The following is a 22642-nucleotide window of genomic DNA, read 5'->3' on the forward strand; positions in this document are numbered from 1 at the left end:
ATCATTAGTCAGGCACCAGCTTGTGCCGTGAATAGTCATTCCACTGACACAGACCCTCCAAATAAGGCCCTCTTTAGTGCAAGCAAGTCTAATAGATTTGGCACTGAATCAGAGCAGGGTACAGAAATGAGCTTTAAAACTCACATGGAAAAAGTTGTATTTAAGCACACCCTAAGCACCATGGATTCATTTTGCTTGGAATTAAGTTATGAGCTAAGAGTCAAACCTTGCAGGGTCAACCTTTGGTAGACAGGACCATCAGAAATTTGGCAGAATCTTAATTCTTGAACTATGAGTTTTCTACCAATACAGCAACCTAGTTTAGTTCAACTTTCCCATAACTCCATTGATGTTCTGTCTAAATTTCCATCTTCTGTGCATGAGTTGTTCTGAAGTATAAACTCACAGATGCTGTGTATCTACTAACAAGCTCCTCCTCATTTAAAACTAACCTCTGTCCTAACAAAAACTGCTCCTGTTACACAGACAAAGCCACCTTGGCTCCTCAGCCCCACCTGAAAAAGGAAAGTCTGGCTCAGAGACTCAAGTTTTTGTGGAGGCACTGAGGAATAATTTATCCTGCACTACACCATGATGTGGCACTCTCTTGCTAGCATGCGCCTGTTTCTCCTCATCCAAACTGAGTAAGTTAACTTCTCTGCATGTCAGCAGAACATAGCTATACTGTTTCTATTTCTTATATCTATAAACTCCTTCTGGAGGCCACTCCTGATCATTTGAAAACTTCTGAGAGAATGAGAAAAAATAAAATCTCTCTCACACACACAAACCAACAAACAAACCAACCAACCAACCAAAAATACCCAAAAAAAAGAGCCCCAACCAAACCAAACAAACCCAAAAACAACAATAAAAGGGGAAAAAAACAGTTGGGGAGTGTCTTTGGCTAACTATTATAATAATAATCTGGCATTAAACTTGTTCACTATAATGAATGCAATATAATGAACCAAATCTCTATAATACTGTGCTGTAGCTTACATATTCATTAAAGTCTGGGTGTTCCATGTGCAAGCAGATCACCACAGTCCAGCTGATAGGCCACAGTGCATATGTTTAAGCAGATCATCACCCACAGCAATAGGACAGGAGCGCAGATGCATGCAGAGAGGGAAACCAGGTCATAAATCTTGGTAAATTAAATTTTATAACAAAGAAGAACCAATTAATGTCCATGACAAATTGAGGACCTGTGCATTTTCACCCATGAGGACTGCACGGTCACTGCAACCTCTTTGAACCACACAGCAGTCTGGTTCCAGGTTGCTCCAAGCACAGACCATCAACCTCAGTGAAAAATGCTGCAGTTTTGACTTGTTCTAAGATTTATTTTTGAAAGTTTAGTGAGAACTTTTGACCCTGAGAAATCACTGTCTCACACACACCCAGGATAAGCTTCTCTGTATTAGTTACACTTCTCTGTTCTTAAAGAAGGAAAGGAACATTCTTCACCCAGGAATGATGCAGATTGGCTTTTTGACCAAAACTTCTTTTTATAAGCTAGGAAAAACACAAACTGAATTTAAAAGCCTTGATTTAGAGGTGGTTCAGAATCCAATCCCATCAAGGACTGATGGAGGATCAAATGTCATGAATTGCAGATGTTCACAGCTGCTGCTCACTGACAGATATAAATGGGACATGACTAAAATTTAGACAATGAAAAGCACTAAAGAAAATTCTGTCACTTAATTTTCAAATTCAACTTTCAAGTTCTCAAGCTTATATATTTTCTGGAGGCTTTGCAATACCTGTGTTGCTTGTATTGTAAAAATCTCCAAGTTGTCTAGGACACATCTTCAGCTACTAAAAATAAAACACTTACAGATTTCTAAATGAACTAAAATCTCTGTAAGTCACCAGCAGGACAAAAATTTGCATGACCCAATCTATAGCTTATCTAAAACAGATTACAAAAAACACTGAGCACCTGCATTTTGCAGTAGCTTTTTAAAAATATATGTACACTTACAAAGTCAGGCTTGCTCAGAGCCAAGGCTGATTTACTGTTTTGCTGACTGCAAGGGCACTAAATTAAACGTGTAACAGCCAAGGGTCATCCCTGAAGATGTTTAATTCAGAATTACCAGGGGTTTTTTTAGAAAGGAACAGTGGAATGGAGTAAAAACCTGTCAAACAGAAGCAGTGTGACACACTGAGGGCACCGTAGTAAGTGGAAAATGTACTTTAGTCCTGGTTGCAAAGTATTTCTGTAATAATTTTACTAAACAAGATCCAGAAGCAACATTTTTTTTTTCTTGTTTGTTTCTTTCTGAATCTGAGATGACCCCTTATTGAAAAGATATTATTAACCATAGATGGCAATTCAATATCTGTCTAATTTTATGTCATGGACATATAAAAAGACTTAATTACACACTTTATGAACTATAATACAGTTAGCAATACACTGTATCTATCTTTGTATATACTTATATATAGCATATATAGTTTCTCAAACATTAAATGCATTTCTTTGAAAATACTTTTATATAACATTCAAAAAATAAGACTCTTCAACAGCAACTTTTGTGAGATCTCCTGCACTAACTATAGGCAGCTTTAACCCTGACTGCCTCTTTGCAGACTCCACACTGTCCTTTAATTAAGACCTGCAAGACCACAAACTGTAGGTTCCCTCCATCCGGCAGTCCCCTTCAGATTCAGGGCAGCCAAAACTTATTTTAAATGGAATTTCCTATTTCTCTGCTCTTCCACATTAGGCTCCCCAGTCACTTCTTAGGTCTTGCAGTGCCCTTTCAGGTGTTGCAGGCCCATCTCACCTTCCATGCGCTCCACGTAGCAATAAACATCGTAAGTCTCGTTGGGGAAGCGCCGCCCGTATGTCCTGACTCCTTTCTTTCCCATTTTATCTCCAAAGCAGCCAACTCGTGGATGTCTAATTGGATACCTGGAAAGGCAGGAAATTTATCATTATGGCAAGACAGCAGTTTAAACCTGCGCAGCCAAGGCACGCAAATTTTGGGGAAAAGCGTGAAACCTTTTGAACCTTTTCAAACCTTTTGAAACGCTCACCTGACAGTCTGGTCGGACACCCAGCCAGCATCACACTGCTCAAACCCATCCTCGTAGGCTGCCTTCAGCTGCTCCGGGCTGGCCATGACGGCGCCGTTGTCCCGACAGGTCTGGTGGGCTTGTGTGAAATTCAGGGTGTACCGGCTGGTGGCGGCTCGGTAGTGGAACACGACACCTGCGAAGGCAAAAGCCCCCCGTTAGTGGCACATTTTGCATCATTTCTGCAGCCATCACCGCTCTGTAGCCTTACCCAGGTGTGGTCACAATGCTGGAAACAGGTGGGTAGAACGAAAAAGAATACAAAAAGGTGAGAGATGTTACGGTACCAATGATGCTCCCCCTCTAGTGGCTGCTGCCGGTAATGACAAAATACCCCCCAAAAAGTGCTTTTTGGAGCAGATTTGTTAATCAGTGACGGGCCTGTTGTGTGTTCCTATGCATCAAAGATTGCTACAAATATAGCATTTATCAATAGATGGCTTTTGGTCAATTTTTCATAGCCATGTTTTTGTGCACGCGCTACAAGCGGTACAAACAAAACAAAGCGTGCTTTTATTTGGGGTTCTTCTGGTTCTGAAAAGGACCTTGACAATTTCAGCAGTTTCTGGAGCATGTCAGACCTTTGGAGAGGGAACCCTGGAGTGAAGATGGTTTTGTTTAAAACAGGATCTGTCTAGAAGCCACCTTCTATTTTCTACACACACACGATTCCCAACTGAATTTGACAACAGCTAGAACAAACCATAAAGGGCACTGAAGTGGCAGAAAACAGCCATTCCACCTTGCAAAATCATTTCCCCCTATTACCACTGTCTTTTACAGTTTAGCATCAAAGGCATGTCTCTTGCAATACCTCACTTACTGTACTCTAAAATCCTCAGAAGCATTTCAACACCATAAAACATCCAGAGAATGGAAACAAAACAAAAAACCCCTAAACCATAAAATGTTCGTTTTTCCTGATGGTTTTACTGGAGTACTTCATGATGAGGAAACAACATACTGTAGCACAGTTTGGGAAAACGGTGATATTGTAGCAATAATTAATTTTACAACGAGTCTTTGCTGTTAGAGAAAGTCTGCTAATTTACAAGCAAATAGAAATACAGGTCACTTAGAAGATTGTTGATGCAAGATGTTCCAATGTATTTAGAAAACTTTTTCTCATGAAAACAAATCCAGTAAAATTTTGCCAGTCATCAAAAATCTACATATAGCCAAAGACATTTTTCTTCTTGTCGTGATTCACTAAGAAATCAATAGAGAAAATATTATCTGAAAATTACTCAGCCATCAGACATCATTTTTTTATCAAATCTACTTGCAGAGACACAGGAAATAAAAGAGGAAAGGCCAGGAATCCCCATATTTCATAGGCAGTCACCAGCTGCCGCCACTAACTGGAAGCTTGCAGACCACGAGCATCCCCATAAAATACCTTTCAGATCTGACAAAACCCATCAGAAACAGCTTCTTCCAGGCAACAGCGTGATTTCAGCTTCAAATGGATCCAAGTGTTGTTTGGCAACAGTGGCAAGTGAAGAATACACCCCGGAAAATTATGGCTGTGTTTGTATCACTGCATTAAATTTTCCAGGTGCCTGAAATTCAGCCATTAAGGGTGTTAAATTGTTAGGTTATTTCACTGCATTATTTGGCCCTGGCCCCACAACACCGTTCCAAACAATTTCTGGGTGGATTTCAAGAACAAGCAGAGAACAGGGACAGCTTCCAAAGGGCATCTTCATCCTGTGCTGGGAGCCAAAGGAGCGTTTCAGTGTGGATGGGGGACACCCTGCTCCACACAGCCTCACTGCTAAACTACCCCACAACACAGAGCTAGGCAGCATCGGCATTTAAACCTTAAAATAGCAAAAAAATATTACCTGGAGATTTCTATTTTTTTAACATTCAGTATGCATAGAAGTATTTATTTTAATATATTCAGAATTTAGTAACAGTGGTTGACACTGTGAGCAGAACACCTGCTGGTATAAATAAGCATTGCTATATCAGTAGGACTGCAGTAAATAAAAACACGAGTTCAGGTGGCCTGCTTGGTGTTCTGGATCTAGACTTTAAAAATGGGCAAAACAGCTCACAACAGGAGCAGATAAAATATTTTTTCATATCTATAAGCCCATAATAATATCCACAAGCTGGGCATCTAGCTTTACTGTATGTTATTTTTGAACATATTTTAACATTTTAAAACTTTTCTTTGATAACATTGGTGTTTCTGTAATAAAGCATGTTTGATGCTGAGTCAGAAATGCCCAGGTATATGAAGCAATTTGTGGATTCAGTTAATTGCTTTAATCCGAATTTAAATGTGTTTTGTACGAATTTGAATTGTCTCTTTTTTTAAACATTTTTTTCCAAGATTGCTTCAGTGATGCTGTATGACTTCAAACTGGGCACAAAGAGTTTCTGCTTCTCAGTACAGTCACCAAAAGGTTTGCTGCCTCAGAGGGGATGGCAACATATTTCTCTAAAGTTGAATTTTTTTTTTTTAAAGCTTCGGGCTGCTTAAGCATAAGAGTGCATTTCCCACAACCAGCTATTTCACTTCTCATTCCTTCCCTTTTTTTCCATGTTGGAAGCACCCCTGCCCTTCCCACCGTGCCAGACCTGTGTGATACCTGAACAAGGCAGGACTAAAGAGTTAATATCCCAGCCAATTTAAAGTGGATTTCGCGGAGGCAAAGAGGAGCCTTCGGTCATTCGTAAATCCTGGAAAGGAACTCGGGGAATGCTTTGTTCTCCTCGCCCAGATCCACAAGGTAAACTTCACCTATTCTCAGAGCTGGAGGCTCCTCCGTTTCCAGCGAGGAGCTAATGGACATGAAAGAGCCTCCGAGATGAATGGGAAGGAGGACGTCACTATGCATAAGCCTGTGCAACAGCTGCAATAATTAGAAGACCCCCTGGGCCTAAGGAGATTAAAGTGCAGGACTTTCATTGTTTCACTTAGACGGAGAGAGGGGCAAAACCCATTGTCCCGGTCTTTGCACTTTTAAAACATTTGTAAAGGATTTCCCCCCTTCTTCCCCCCCCCGCCCCCCCTTTGTCTATTTCCTCCCCGAAAGAAAAGGCAAGAAAGGAGTTGTCCTAGGAACAAATAAAGCGACTGGAAGACTGGAAAACAGACCAGGGCAGTATAATGCTGTCAGCGAACATCTGGCAAACAAAGTCAGTGTAATTACAGGAAGGAGTAGCAGCAAGAGAGAGCACTCACAGGAAAGCAATTTGTAGCATCCAAAACTCACTTCTGTCAGAGCAAGGGTGAACGTCTTTTAGTCGTTTATCTCATGCCTTAGGCCGGAAAATAAGAATGTAAAGGGTTTAACTTTTAACCAACAAGAGTTTCCACGGGTAAGGGCCGGGTTCTCTGGTTACACCCCTTTGGGTTGCAACTTTGCCATGTATCATGCATCAAAACCCTGCGGAACTGCAGGGGAAGCTAGTTTATTAGCTCCTGGTATGGATAGTAAAGTATAGCTCACTTTCACCAGTCAGCTCACGCTGCTGCCACATGCAGTGTTGGATGTGGCAACATAAAGCCTGAATCTCAGAAGTCGCCTCACACAGCAGAGAATGTCTAAAGAGAAAGAATATTGTGATGGCAGTGCTGGTTATCCTGTTAATTTTTGTCTTCAGACCTTGGGCACTGTGGTGCAGACCCCCGAAATAACCCCCAGCCCACTGCCAGAGCTACCACACAGTTCAGATCCTCCCCGTCCTTAGTGCAGAAGGCAATTTACACTACAAACACACCCAAAAAAACACAGGTTACAGGACTGTGTGAAAGGAAGGAAAAGGGCAGCATTTACAGTTCTCCGGGTGAATAATTAATAAATAAATTTCTCTCTGGCATCCTTTGGTGGCCGCTGCCAATTGTGCTCTTCCCTTGCCAGGAAGATTCCTCGGGATCCATTATGCAGGAGAGTAAAACAGGAGCTGAAAAATGCAGCAGTCCATGATAATTTAGTCAGCAAGGAAGCGCGGAAGTTCAACATCAAGAGGTGGTAAGGTTTCAAGACAGGTAAGTCCAAAAGATTAGGTAAAAGCACCTCTTCAAATGCCTACTTAAGAGATAAAGAAGGGGATTTCTGCTGCGGAGAGAACAGATCAATTAGGTTGTCAGCACACAACCTCCCAGGGCTAACCATCTCTGAGTGGCAGCGCTCCCACATCGGAAACAACTTTCATTTATTATCATTATAATGCTTGCAAGATAGACAAGTTTCCATAAAAATGAAAATGTGAATTACTATCTACATTGCCTCCCTAATTCTTGTTTCTTTCCATTAACAAGATCAGGATCTTAAGCCTGGGATTTTCTTTACAGGCCTTAAAAAGAAATCACCAAAAAAAAAAAAAGGGGGGGAAAAAATAAGTCTTTCAGATTTGCAGCAGAATCAAAGAGAAACTGAGAAAATGAGGCCCATGAAAAGAGTGAACTCCCAAAGTATCAGTTAGAAAAGAATAAAGTGATCTCACTTTTGGCAAAAAAATATTCACTGAGAAGCTACGACAAAAGACTAAGAAAAGTGTAAAGATCCCAGTTGCTACTTTGATCTCCTTAAACCAAATTATCTCCGAGGATAACAAAAAATCAGCTCAAATGAGTGGTTTGTTCAGATTTCTTAATTTTGAATACATTGGGTCATACATGTTCTTTTTAATTGCCCAATGTCATAGCACCGCACAAAACAAGAACTTCATTGAATAGTCAAAAATGTTTCAGAATAAAAAGTACTGTGTCATTTCATTTCCAGGTCAGATTTCTACAAGGTAGCTCAAAAGTATTTTACAAAAAGTGTACTTCATTATAACTAGAGAGAAGGAATAAATGTGAGCACAGAAAGGTACAGCAATACTTTTTATAAAATCCTTTCTGAGATTCAACTCATCCAACTTAGCTTTGCCTGAATGTTACAAGCTGAGTCTGAAAGAGTTGTCTGTAAATCTCCCTGACTGGTGACCAGAGATATTTAATGCAGAGAGCTCACCTCACCCAGGAACATCCAAAAGCTGAGAGACCATGGATTCCCAGTGTGAGACAGTTTGAACTGTGGGTTTAATAACACCAAGAAAGGTTAGAAGAAAAGCACAAAACACTGTAGAGAAATGAAATTAGAGAATCTGACAAAGGAAGGGTTACTCCTGAGACAAAGGGAAAATTTCAGAGGAACATGCACAGAAGGCAGAGAAGAAAACATGTGGAATTAAAATGAGTATGATGGACTTGTTCTACATATCCAGGATTGGACTTGGATGATCCCAGTGGGTCCCTTCCAGCTCAAAATATTCTAAGATTCTCCATTCCTCTGCTTGTGAGAAGCTGAAGCATCTAACACTGCCATGCTGTTAGATCCATTTTGAACACAAAATACCCCGAGAGGTCACTGTAATTATAGCAGCAAACCAAGGTGTCAGGAAAGCATTTCCCATGATTAGTAACAGGAAAGGGGGTATCCAGTGTGAGGAAAGTGCCCCTCCAGTGATCCTGCAGACTTGCATGTCCCAAGAGCAGCCCTGCAGTCACGAATAATGCATAAGGCAAGCACCTGGCTGCCTCAGACTTCCTGTGTGGGCTAAAATTAAGTGTTTCCCTCCTCACTCTTACACTCTCACCAAGGGCAAAATGTAAAATAGTAATGCTGATCTCAGGGGTGAAGTGTGGAGAGCACCTGACCCCTGTGGATGGGTGTTCTCTGTGGGGTTTGGGCACATGGCTCAGCACGTAGCGTGGAGACTTGCAATGCCAACGGAAAACTGGATCAAGTAACCCAACGTGTCATCACTTTGCTGTGACTTTCCCAGATCCCCAGGGTTGTGCACGCAGAGCCACCCCTGCCAGAACACAACTACTCTCACCCCTAGAATAAAAGAAGCCAATTCAGGGGTTTTTTTGCTTAAGATGAGGAGTTTAAACAGTGCCGAGATCAAAATATTTGATCTCTGTTTGATGCACACACAGTCAAGCACTGCTCAGCAGATAAAGGATCCCCTGTGAACTCACGGTGTCTTGATGATGTCTCTGAGATAGAATCATGAAATGGTTTGGGATGGAAGGGACCTTAAAAATCATCTATTTCCAAATATAAGTAGCTGTTGATACCCAAGCAGCTGGCATAGTTAATTCCTATAACCAAGGCAAAGAAAGGCCATGGAATTATGTCAATTTCTAAGATCCTGTCATTGTTTAGAAAACTTTTACCTGTCCAAAAATGGATGTAGCAGAAACATGCACTGCAGAGACAAAGGCAATGTGTGTGATTAAACGTGCAATCCTTGTGAATGATAATTAAGATAAGCAGCTGTGGTTAAGTGGTGGCTTAGGGAGTCCACCTGTGGATAATGAAAATTTACAGACCTTCAAAAGCAAATGGAAAAAAACCAAGCCATATTTATTAAGGATTGAATAACACAAAGCCTCTGCATGGGTAATTGAATGGGTGACAAGTCTCTGACAGCAGTAGGGTAAATTTTTAAGTTTGCCCTTTGATATCAGCTGCTTTCATTGGAACAGGACTCTGGGACAGCCAGATCTTTTGTCTGAACAGTTTGTTGTTAATAACATATGAATCTGACTTCAAAAGATCATTTGGCATCTAAAAGAGCAAATTGACTGGATATTTGCATGCAAGTTACCAAATTTGTCTGTTGTGATAGCTAAACAGAAAAAACATTGGTGCACAGTAGTAACTTTTGTACAGTCTTGGGCTTGGGACTCAGGCAAAAAAATAATTAGGCATTAGAAGTTCTACTTTCAGTGACTAACACCCACTGTTCAGCTTAACCTGGGAAAATCTGTGTGCTACAGAGAAAATTGTTCTTCCTCAGAAATCCCATTTTTCATTCACAATACATTCCATCACTGGTAAAATACACTCATTTGATGCACAGTGTGCTCAATAGCAGTTTTGTATTCCCAGCAAACCTAAAGGAGAGAAATAGCAATTACAGTAATTTTATTCAAGTTAGCTCTCCCAGCTATCTATTATGCTACTAGCAGAGGTTAATTTGAAAAACAAGCAGGCCACCTGTCCAATCTTATCTCCCTGGCTTCATTGATGCTGCATTATGCTTTTTCTTTGAAAGTTTAAAATTAGGGAGTGTCCATAAAACAAATGGAGACTCTGAAAATATCTAGAACAGAAGTCCTGAGTTGGTTTAAAAATACCCAAAGAAGCATAAAAAAAAAACCCCAACGAATTTATCATAATGGCAAAAGAGGAATTACACCTGCTTCAGCAGAACTCTGCTGATAAGTTCTTTCAACTGAGCATAAAATGACCAGAATAATAAAACTGGTAAAAATTTTACCAGGGCTTCAGCAGCCCCAGCTCCACCCAGGAGAGCTGACCAAAGCACAGTGCTGAACCAGGCTATCCCTCAGCTCTGGAATTACCTCAGTTAACGTGGAAATACCTCCCTGCATCCCAGTCAGGACAGGCAGTGCAGAATGCACAGAGAGGGAGGACAGTGGAACATGCCTCTTCAACTGGTGTCACTTTGGGGTGCAGGTTCAAAAAGGCAACACCATGGAGATAATTTCTATTCAGGACTAATGGGTTTTGGGTTTATAAATAAAAGCTGTAATCATAAGAAACCATAAAGAATAGAGCAGAAGATTAGAGCAGAAACATTCACATGAAGTTCTTATGAGCCTAATAAATGCCATTTGTTTACATAATGCAGAAAACTGAGAATGGAGGGCACAAATGACAGTCTAGCAAAGTGATTTTCCATTTGGGTCAACACTTAGCTTATTTCCTCTCCTGAAATTTTGACATTAAAGTAGTCATGGAAAGGTACAGTTGCAGAAAGAAAATGGAGTGTGTGAAATTTTCATTGAGGTAAAATCATAAATCTAATCAGTTCAACACTTCACAGTGTTTTTTCACAAGAGCAGCCACTACAAAAGCTAAAGTATCACATAAATCATCCCATATTTTATTGTCATAAACATCTGCTGCTCCTGGATTTAGATATGTAGTCAAGGGAACACTTGAAAAGGAGTAAGGAATGCGAGGTACACTCGTTATGAAAAGCAATGTTCAAACCAGGATTTCTTTTGCTTTTGTCATTAGGACCTAAGAGTTTATGAAGTTATGCAGACATTAATGGCTACACTGATTTACTGTATTTCCAAATTAAGGCCACACCTTTGAATCCTTCATCGAATCAATGCCAACAGACTGTTCACATTAGGTTAGGCATATTGGAAGAACAATACAGTATTAAGCTCACCAAAAAGGTCTTAGCCAAAGCCATGGTTTCCAGCAGCAGATATTAATGTTTGTTTTGGGATTCATTCATCTGAGTAAATACCGAACTTCCAAAACACACCGAGCTGCAAAGGGAAGTGCAAAGCAGGGCCCAAAGCAAGCCTCTTGAGAGGAGATCCATCCACACAGCTCAGTGTTGTTCTAAGCCCAGGCAGAAATCTGGGTCCAGAACTTGCCTGTGCATGGCACAGGGCCTGGGTTAATGCTCTGCCTTTCAGCACAGCCTGTCAGCTCAGGCTCAGTGCCAGCCCAACGGGGCTCTGCAGCAGCCTCTGAGCCGTACTCACCGTGCTCCACAAGCAGGCTCCGAGGGCAGAAACACCTACACATCACATGCTCCTTTGGCCACTCATACTTTTGTTTTGTTTAACCCCATGGAACGCTCCAGGCTGGGGCAGAGGGGCTGGGAAGCTGGGAAAGGCCCTGGGGGTGCTGGTGACAGCAGGTGGATGTGAGCCCAGGGGTATCCAGTAGGGCAAGAGGCCAATGGCCACTGGGCTGCCCCAACCACAGGGCAGTGACCGTCCCTGTGATGGCACTTCTGAGAGACCACCTCAGATCCTGGGGGCAGCTCTGGGCCACTCAAGACAAGATATTCAGGGGATGGAGCATGTCCAGGGAAGGGAATGGAGCTGGGGAAGGCTCTGGAGCCCCAGGAGCGGCTGAGGGAGCTGGAAAGGGGCTCAGGCTGGAGCAAAGGAGGCTCAGGGGGGACCTTGTGGCTCTGCACAAGTCCCTGGGGCAGGGAGGGGGCAGCCAGGGTGGCTCAGGGTGGACAGCAGCAGGAATTTCCCCACGGAAAGGGTAGTCAGGCATTGGAAGGAGCTTCCCATGGAAGTGAGGTTGTCACTATCCCCAGGAGAGTTCCAAAAATGTTTGAATGTGGCATTTGGGGGCCTGGTTTAGTAGTGAACATGGCAGTGCTAGGTTAATGCTTGGACTTGATAATCTTAGATGTCTTCTCCAACTGCAACAATTCTGAAAGTCCTGTCTCTTCTGTCTCTCTACACGTAGACTTGTCCCTCTCAAAATTTTGGAGGCTATTTCATAATAGTGATGGCAAGAAAACTGTTATCACTGCATGCCCCACATTTAGCAAACACCTCCCCACTTGATTTTCTGCACCTTCTCCCAGATGAGCTTCCTTCTGCCCATCCAAAATTTATTACTGGGTGAAAAGAAACACATCGTTTTTGTTTGATGTTCCTGTCCCAGAAAGAATGGCTCCCACTTTTCGTGGCAACACAGTTTGGGACATCAAGACCACTCAATCACAGCTTCAGTGGCTTCTTTTCATCATAGGCTTTCATCCTTTTTATCATAAATTGCTTCTTTCCCCCCCACTCAAAGGGCAAATTGCTAAAGACACTCCTTTAAATCCTCTCTAGTTTTGTGGTAATTACTAAGATTCGCTGTTTTAACTGGAATCACTGTTGGTTACAAATGAAATAGACAAATCCTTACCCTCAACAACCAGGGAGACAATGCCCTGTGTGTCCTCCACTCCGTACATGACATCGCAGCGATAGACCCCGGCATCGCTGGCGCGCAGCTTCGAGAAGGTCAGCGAGGCATCACCAGTCTCCTCCGAATGGCTCGGGACAGACACCCTGTCCTTGTAGCTCTGGCCTATTTTGATGTTGCCATTTTGGGCCACCAGGACCGTGGTTTCCTTGGCGTCCTTCCCGCTTTTGTCCAGTTCCACCTTGGACCATTTGATCCGGAGGTACTCAGCGGCATAGCTGGAGGATATGGTGGGTGTGGTTGAAAAGAAGCACGGCAGGACTGAAGTTCCAGAGAGAGATCCCTTGACTAGGGTTTTTTTTTCTGCTTTAACTAGAAAAAGGGGAGAGAAGGAGGAGAGAGAAAGGAGAAATCACATTAGTGTAACAGCAAAATTAGAAACAGATATATTTCATTGTTAGCTAATGATTCACTTGTGCAAAGGCTGAAATCCATGGACCTTAGCTGATTTCTAACAGGACTGGGGAGTATAAGCTAAAAAAGTCTTTGTATCAATCTTGGTACATCGTAGGCTGATGACGGAGTGCGTTCTCTTTGGGAAAATTTCATTCTGACTTATTTTCTCCATTTGTTACAGTCACCAAATTATTAACCTCTGGAAAAAGAACTGAAATTTTAGGTGACAGATGGACTGCAAGGAGGAAGACCACTCTGAGTGAAAGATGATGAGTTACCTCACTGGCCAAAAGCCTGAATACAGGGGAGCTGCTGGTGTTCACACCCTGCCTCACCTCACGGCAGCTTCTCCTGTCCTCAGAAGGAAACACAGCCCATGGCTTTGCATTCCTGTCACCCCTGACCCCATTGTTCTCTCAGGGGTTTATTCTTTTTATTGCATACATGCTGAAACAAAAGCCTTTCCAGTGAGTGTCTCCCAAATAGTAACTCTTTCAAAGTTGTTTCCTTGTAGCCTCGGGGTCTTTAATACATCACAGAAATGAAATATTTCAGGATGTAAAAGCAAAGAAGGAAGTAAAGCACACAGAAAGTCCCTACTTGGCTCAGACTTGACATGATCAGGACTTTTATCATTTTTTATGTCATCTCCAGCTGCAAACATTTCACAGTGAAATGCTTCCATCTGACAATATCCTCAGGGGGAAGTTGACTACTGTTCATCCAAGCAACTGAAGAGAGGGTTTCTGATAGATTTACCTTTTTTATGTGATGTTATTTCATCACACATAATGTCTTAAAGAAGATTAAAAGCTGATGCACAATAGTGTCTATTTTACCTCTTTCACTGTCCTTCACTATAATATTTTTGAAAGGTAGAACACGGTCATCATTACTTTGAAAGGAGCTAAGACTCATACAGTTTAGAAATATAACAATATAGTACCCATTAACAGAGTGATACATGAAATAGGAGACACCAGCATATGAAAATGATCTAGCTATTTATCTATGATAAAAGATACAATCACTCCACAAAGAGTAGAAAATTAAGGGGTGGGATGGAAGGGTGGGCAGAGGGAGGGAATTAAAGAAGATGAGCAAAAAAGGAAGAGAGAAAAGGAAGAGGGGGATAATAATAAAAAAAAAAGTTAAAAAAAGAAGAAAGAGGAAAAAAAAGGGGGGTGTGAAGAAAATAGAAGAAAAAATGAAAATTACTCATTAACCTGATTATTTTTAACAGAGGCAGATGATTTTCTACAGGATAAAATCTTAAAGGTATCATCTAAAAAGGGTCAATACAAGAATCATCAGCTTGATACCCAAGCATTTCAATAATAAAGTACCAGAAAAAAGAAAAATGGACTGATGGGGAAGACACAGACTTCTGAATGGGAGCTCTCAGGTCCTTTCCATCCATGCCTACCAAACTAGAATTCCTTGGGCACACAATTCAGATAGAGTCAAGATGATGGTATCAAAACTGATGAAACCAAACCTTTCATATCACCTTTATTTTCTTGAAACTTCACAGAGTTACGGTAGGTTAGAGATAAAGAAAGAGAATGAACCCTCAGTTCTATCCGTTGTGATGGAATTACTGCCAAGTTGCACAGGTGGGAGATTAAAATCAGTCTCAAAATATTTAGAATATATTATGATCTCTTGTCATCTATACACCTTGCAGGAACTTTCTTCTTAAATGAAGAATGACTCAATTATAATCATTCTGACTGACGGAATTTTAATAAACTTTTTAAGATCATTGTTTCTGATTATGAGTGATCTGGAATATCAGCACTGAACCCTGAGGAAATTTCCTCCCTTTAAAATTTGTGTCTTCACAGCAGCCAGCTGGAAGCCTTGACAAACAACACCTATCACCTTGCTATGCAAACTAGATCGAGCCTAACCTGTGCTACTTCCCAGAACAGGACATTTTGTGTAGCTGCAGTTCTGTCCAACTTCAGAAAGCATTATAACACACTTTATAAGAAACTACTTGTTGTGGTGAGAGGAGGGAAGAAGGAGGAGAAGGAGAAAGGAGGAAGAAGTTTTTCCCTACTGAAAAACAAAATATTTGGCTGACAAAATATCTGAAATACAAGATTAAGTGATGCTCCTGCACAACACCAAAAAGCTTGATTTCTTGAAGCAGTCCAGATTAGTTAGTCTAGCAGAATGTACTGACCAATGCAGAAGCTATCAGTATCTTGTATCAATCCATATAACCCTTTTTTCTCCCTTTTGCATTTTTGCTGAGCTTGTATTCCATGTCCAGCCCTATCAATGGGCTGTGACAGACTAATGACACATAGCTGGATATCTTCCTTTTGAGGTGGGAGGAAAGGAAATCTGCGATAAGTGTTAAAAAAACCTTAAAGTAGGAATCCAGATAATTTTTAAAAAGGGGAGAATTCTCTCCTTCTGTGTCAAATTAACCACCATGACCAAGCCAATAACTTTGCAGTGGACAAGGAATCTGAAGAAAAGAGTGCCCTGCATGGTGTAACACTGCTTAGAGGAGTGAATTTGCCACATAATTAAGTTTAACTGAACAGAATGTTGCTACTGACTATGCAGACAAATCCCACATGCTTAAAGAACAAAATATTCTATTTATTTTTAGCTAAATTTATGAGTGAAAAAAAAAAAGTTGCATCTCATTTTTCAGTTCATCAACAACCTGCTGGGACATATGGTATATTGCCCTGTCTAGCAGCAGAAATAGAAAGGATCAGTGAAATTGTGTGTTTTGTCAATCCAGCTACTAGCACTGAGCCTAAGAGAAGCCTTTTCATTAACCACAAGTCTTTTAGTGAAGATATTAATGAATTCAAATGAGTGAAACTTGTATGAAACACTGACAGGTAATGGACTGAGACCCAACAAAAACCCTCCCTGAGTCCTTTACCAGGTGGTTTGTGGTCTGAGCAAGCAGAGTAAGAGAAGGAGGCACAGAGTGATGATGAACTACTTTTAAAGTCTGCAAAACACTCACAGGGAGGCAGGCAAATGTAAATCTCAGCTGCAGAACTCAACATAACACCACAAATAGCCACCCAAAACAGGTAAGAGAAATGCCAGTGTTGATTATAACCGCAAGGCCCAGCTTGTAAACCACAATATCCTCACACCAGCTAGTGGAAAGTGAGCAAATGCCACACTAGCAGTAGGCATCAGCCTTGATTGTGAGCATTAATCGTGTCATTAATCCTTCACCTGTACCAAGCAAACAGCCAAGGTGACCCATCCTGTCACACCCCTTTTCCTTCCTCACACAAACCTGAGAATTCAGGTCTCAGAGAGGCCATGCAGGGCCTCTCTCAATCTGTCCTCAAACAAAAAAAGCAGTTTTGTGGCTACATAAAATCTAACAGGCTCGCCATGATATTTATGAGTGTGGCCACTCACAAAGATGAGCATGGAAGAGGAAACAGAGACAGGAATAGTGATAAATGGTGGGAATTTGTTTCACAAAAGATTTCCAGGCTTCAATTTTATATCCAAACTAAGGATTTAAAAAGAAAAGGTTGAAACTTAAGATGTTTATCTCTTCAGAAAGCCGAGATATATTTTATTTTTAGAGTATTTTTAAACAAAAGCCATACGTATAAAGGTTGTGTGTAGTCTTCTAACACTCATTCTCAAAAATATTATTGCACCAACTGACTTTTCTACAAAAGGTAATGGCCTGAGTTGATCCCACATATTCTTTGGGATCATGAATTGGACCAATTCACGAAAAAAGAAATTTTTTTCATCCTTGTCTACCTCACCATGGTCATACTTTGAACATGGTTAAGAGATGGTTGAACATGGGCAAAAGAATGGCCCCCAACTTAAAAAAGCAAACCTCACCAAGTTCACAGTGTGCTCTCAGAACATCAGGGTATTTCTGAATCTCTTTGAAAAAATTTGGGCAAGTAAGGATAGGTCACAGCCCGGTCTACATTCCAAAGAATGGGATGTTCATAAAGAACTTGCCTAAGTACCAAAAATTCTACCCTGGAGATAAGATGAGCCATTTAAGAGGTAATAAAAGGTGGAGTAAGTGAGCGGACATGTAAAGATGCCACCTCATGTTCTACAGCTCCAAGGATCCATGCGACTCCTCCCTGCTCACAGTGCTGCTCTCTCAACCCCTGTATCCCTGAATTCTGCGTTTGTGTAAGGCAGTGAGTCGGGTCTGTGGTCTGATCCAGACCTTTCCTCCTTATATCCAATCTAAACCTGTTATCCTTTTTTTTGACTGGTTCCACTAATGAACCAGTCCTTTTCCTTATCATTCAGGACTACCTAAAGGCATTATTAGCAACAGTCTTCAAACTGGGTGGGGGAAAAAAATAGTAAATTTGATTTTCCCAAAGGCTAAAATCAGTTTGAGGAGTTCCTGGAAAGAAGGGGGAAAGAAAATAAAGAAAAATCTTGCTTTGAGACTTGGGAAAGCTGCTTTCCTAATTTTGTGAGTCTGCAGCAGCTGTTGGGATATTTTCCCTACTGAAGGCCTGACCCAAAATTTCAAGTCACCATGGCAACCACACATGGATACATACCTCAGTTTTAGCATGTAATCACCAAAAGAAGTAGTAAGGGCTCCTTCCTTTCTACCCAAACCTGCAGCTGCCCTGACACATCCTTGCTGCAGACCCCAGCAGCCAAAGGACCTGCCCCAGCTTAGCTCATGGCAGCCCAAGCACAACAGATATAAACCAGCAAGGGCCTCGAGGAGGACCCAGAAACAAAATTAGTGATGTGGTGCAGCATGGCAGAGGAAAAGAAAGTAAATTTCCTGAGTTTGGGCTGTTTTCCCAGTCCTGTGAAATGCCCTACCAATTAGACCACTAAATTAATTTTAATGAATGGTTCTGTATACAGCAGACTTACCTTTAGGTAGCATATATGTTATAACTAATGTAGAGTACATCCATAAGATACTTTTTATACTTAACAACATCTTGACCTAGAAATGAAGAACAAAGGAGTAAGTGGTTAGTATTGCACTGTGTCCTTAGCAAATGTTGTACATCAATATTTGTCACTGGTACCAGAAGCAGTCCTTTCTGTTCTCAGGACACCTTCATTTAACAATTTATGGTGGAGATTTGTTATAATGGCCATGTGCCTCTATGGAATAGAGATTTATAATGAGTTTCAGGTTGTTGAGTCCTGAGTGATTCCCAGACATGTCAGCTCCCTCTGGGTTTGCTTCTCATTTCCATTACAGGCTCCACCTTCAAACAGCTGGAAAGCTCTTGACATGTATCATATGTACACAACAATAAATTGCATATTCACAATAGTATTTATCAGTTTTTATTTCAGTTCATAGTTACACATCTTGAACCTGTAAATATCCCCAAAGTTTAAAAAAGCATTGCAAGACACGCAAACATCAATGACCACAAAGGGTTTATAAATAGTCCCTCATCCATATGTGCTATGAACATCCCAACATAAGAAATTACTTTCAGCAGCAGTTTGTCAAACCGCTGACAAATTTTTATCACGACCTTGATTTTCTGCAAGATCTGCTACTTGGCCTCTTCACCTGGGCAAGTAACCAAGCTGACAGCTTTTCCTGTTCAAGAGAGATTGCAGCTGAACTGTTTTAAGGATCAGTGAAGCAGATATTCAATAGATATGTACCTGTCTGTGTTATAACTACGGAACCTGTGCTGCACACACATACAATTTAAAACTTCCACTTTTAAAAACTTCTCAGGCTGCACTGAATGTGACAGCAAGACACACAGAGAGGCAACCTCAGAAATCTCCTGGTGACGTGTTCAGCCTCAGGACAGTTCTCCCCACAGCCCACAGCTGCAGCCCAAACTCCACATGAGTCTGTGTGAACTGGCACACATCCTGTAACGTCTGAGCAGCACGGAAAAGACGCAAAACATCTCCAACCAAGCCTTTCCAGTGAGGCAAGTTAAAAATTCCCACCCAAAAGGGCTGAAAACCCCAGAGGCTTTCATTCCCTGTACATGGACGGCCAGAGTCTGCTGGTTGCACGGGGAAACATGTGCTACAACCTATTCCCTGGGCGTGGAGGGAGAAATGCAGCTGCTTTCCACAGAGCAGGCTGCACACCGCCAAGGACGCCCCATCTCTGCTGCAGCCATTCAGGTCAGCTGAGTGTAGAGTGTGATATCACTATTTTTTTAATTTTATTATTTTGCAACATGAACTTCATGGAATTTGCACTTTTCACAACTGAGTCCCAAATGAGAACCGGGACTTCATTCAGTTTAAGCCTTCCATGCCATAAAACTTCTTCTGAAGACCCTAACACATACCCCCCCACACCACTCAGCCAGACTTTTATCTCTTTCTACACTTACACAAGCCAAGCTGCACGTGAAGAAAACAAAAGTGACTACTTATTAGCTAACTTTAAAATTCTATACTGTGCCCTGGTACAAACTCCTTGTAGATGGCTGTTATGAGTGAGGAGGTTGCACAAGATCAGAGCTGCAGACATCAAAGTCCTTTAAATGCAACAGACCAGCTCTGAAATACAGTCACATGCTTGCTTAGATAAACACTTAAGTGATCCTCACTATTTCACAACAATTAAAAGAAAGTGATGTCAGTCTGAGCCTATAGCAACCCTTGTATCCCAAAAATGCTGGAAGCCTCAAGCACCAAAACCACTGCAGTGAAGTTCCTACAGTAACACAAGAGCTCTGATGAGAGCACGAAAAGAAGACTGATACAATTCTCCACTTTCCAAGGTGATGAGTGATGGACCTGCCTGCAAGACAAAGTTCTGGCCCCTGTGACAGCTGAGTGGCTGCAGACCTTTTGAGATGTTCTGCTCACATATGGTCCCATGCGTCACATGCTGGCCACATCCACAGCAAAGCCAAGGTCCAGAACAGAATATTTACAAGTTTAGCTCTCCATGTTTACCCATAAGTTTTACCTCCCTCCTTCCCCTGAAGGCAACCTTGCCTTTTGGGACCAGAATCAAGGGAATCAAAGAAACTGGACAAGGAAAAGAACAAAGTATTTTCTTTTTCCTGACAACAGGGGTGTTGCACCCAAACAGGGCTGGTTGCATTTTGCAGCCACCACCCGGCTCACTTCCCTGGCTCTGACCTGGCGTACCTGGGTGCCTGGCACGTGCCAGTGGAAGCCTGTTGCCCTTGGAAGTTCATTGTAATTGCTGTCATAACACAACTGCTTCCACGTTTGGTAAGAACACAAACCCTGCTGCTACGCTGCCAGTCACCAAGCACAACACACACACCCACAGAGACAGATGAAAACAGAAAGGCAACCATGGAAGGACAATTTTCAAGGTATCCATGGGAACAGAAGAGAGCACTCCTGGCTGTGATGGCTCCTAGCCTTTTACTGAGTAGGGCAGGAATTACACCTGCTACACCAAGGGCTTGGAGAGCTCCAGGAAATTGCACTGTTTGAGCAAAGAGTTTAATATGAGACACCTGACAAAAATCCCCACCTGACTCTTGGAAAACCACCTCTTGATTTTTTATAAATCTCCTTTATCCTGAAATGCTTACTCAAGCAATGAAAAGCCCTGGGACAACAGTCTGATTTTCAGCCCTTAGGGTCAGGAGTGTGAGCCCCACACAACCCTCCACACCTGAGGGCTGGTTTTCATGCTCCAGGCCTTGGTGGGTTCCCATAAACACTCCTGGCTTGCCCAGTGCTGTTCCACTACAGCTGCCAGAATGAAAAGTAGTGCAATTACCCCTGCCACCCTCTCCAAACACACAGACCATAACAGCAGCACCTTCCCAGCCCCACAGGGCAGCCTGGCTTAGGAGGAGACAGAGCTCTGCAGACCTGGTGCCGAAAATCCTCCTGGGGACCCACAGGTGAGGCAGAGGCTGCTGCTTACACCTCACCCCGATTCCTGCCCACATTTCCAGGCTCTTGAATGTGCCTGCTCCTGCCCCCTGCCCTTCTGCTGGCAGAGGCTGCAGAGGACTGCGTTCCCCTGTACCCTCCAGCACTAAATCTCTCAAACTGGTTTATGTTTCCCATTCCCGCACTCTGCTGTTCACAGAAGTCTGCTGTCTGGCTGCTGTACTGTCCCTATGTCCACTGCAGTTACCCAAAATCCATCTAACCATACTTTTTTCCACAAGATTTTTTTCTTCTTTCCCTTGGTGTCACTACACCCATAGTAAAAGAAATCCATAACACTCTGGACACAGTGAGCAAATCTTGCCAACTCAAGCTGCAAGGCTTGAGTAAGTGTTTAATTTCCACCTTCTGCTAAAAAAGTACCTCACTTGACGTGACCAAACTTGGGTTGCCTGCTGGCTGGTTTCCAACTGGGCTGATCCATTTTATTAGGAGCTACTACAGGCAGATGGATCTACAGCAGGAATTTGTGCCACATTTTTAAATGGGATGCAACCCTGAGTGCAGCATCTTTTAACCAAAAGATGGCGAAGTCCTAGACAAACTTCACATCTTTAAAAACTAGCTGCAGGGGTTGTCTCTGAGGGGAAAGAGCATAGCTCCTATTTTTTGCAGGCACTGCTACCTTTCCTTACTACAGCAAAAACTCAAAGGAGCAGTAAGTTCTGACCAAATTCCAGCTTGTGTTTAGTTTGCAGTGTAAGCTTGATCTCACACCAATGCTATTTTAATTTAACCAGATGGGAGAACATCATGTCTCTCTTTCTGTTTAAAACTCCAGGTTCAGAAAGTGAATTGTCCTGGTGTGGAACAGACTAAAGCTTACCATCCAAATTTACTCCCGGTTTCTCGGAAGCCGAGGCAATGAGAAATTAGCTATTTTCATAGAGGTAACAATGTTTCTAAAACCTGCAACTTCTCAGGTTCTGCTTGGGCTCTACAGCTGCATTGTGAAATCTGGACATGTTCTTTAAACATGTAAAAAGCAGCCTCTGAACACCTGACCCACACAGTGAAAGTCAGAAGGACGTAAAAAATTAAAAGAAGAAAAATAAGAGGGTGGAAACCAACAGAACCCGTCACTAGAGAAGAGAAGGAAGGCTGCTCGTACTAATGGGTAAAACAGTAAATTACAGTTTCCAGTGGAACCCCAACAAGCTGGAAATGACCAATCCCAGTCATAACACATCCCTCGCTACTTTCCAAGTTCTGAAACCTTCACAGGTGCCATCCTTCCTCAAATGCACACATCCTGCACTTTCTTTTGCTTCTGCACTCCTTTGATCCTGGTACTCCATCTGACTGTTAATTGCTGACATGTATGCGCCTCACCGTCAGCGCTGCCTAATTAACTTTGCCAGCTTCACCACGTCTCTGCCACATGATTAATTAGCCCACTGTGCCGACACATGGCACATCAGCCTGCATACGATTCATCAGTGGCCTCTGCTTGGCCTGTT

General features: G+C 42.2%; 1 protein-coding gene across 3 annotated transcripts in view; it reads right to left on the reverse strand.

Annotated features, from left to right (window-relative positions):
• The window catches only part of VCAN (versican), a 98818-nt gene that overhangs the window by 72114 nt on the left and 4062 nt on the right, over positions 1 to 22642 (reverse strand). For all 3 annotated transcript variants that reach the window (XM_039566762.1, XM_039566763.1, XM_039566764.1), the window contains exons 2-5: positions 18165 to 18240; positions 12822 to 13193; positions 3058 to 3232; positions 2805 to 2932 (exon numbers count right to left, since the gene is read on the reverse strand). In XM_039566762.1, coding sequence (XP_039422696.1) covers positions 2805 to 2932; positions 3058 to 3232; positions 12822 to 13193; positions 18165 to 18234 — 745 coding nt within the window. In that variant the 5' untranslated portion in view covers positions 18235 to 18240. The remainder of the gene's footprint in view (positions 1 to 2804; positions 2933 to 3057; positions 3233 to 12821; positions 13194 to 18164; positions 18241 to 22642) is intronic.

The sequence above is a fragment of the Corvus cornix genome, chromosome Z (genome assembly GCF_000738735.6).
Source record: "Corvus cornix cornix isolate S_Up_H32 chromosome Z, ASM73873v5, whole genome shotgun sequence".
Taxonomy (NCBI): Eukaryota; Metazoa; Chordata; class Aves; order Passeriformes; family Corvidae; genus Corvus; species Corvus cornix.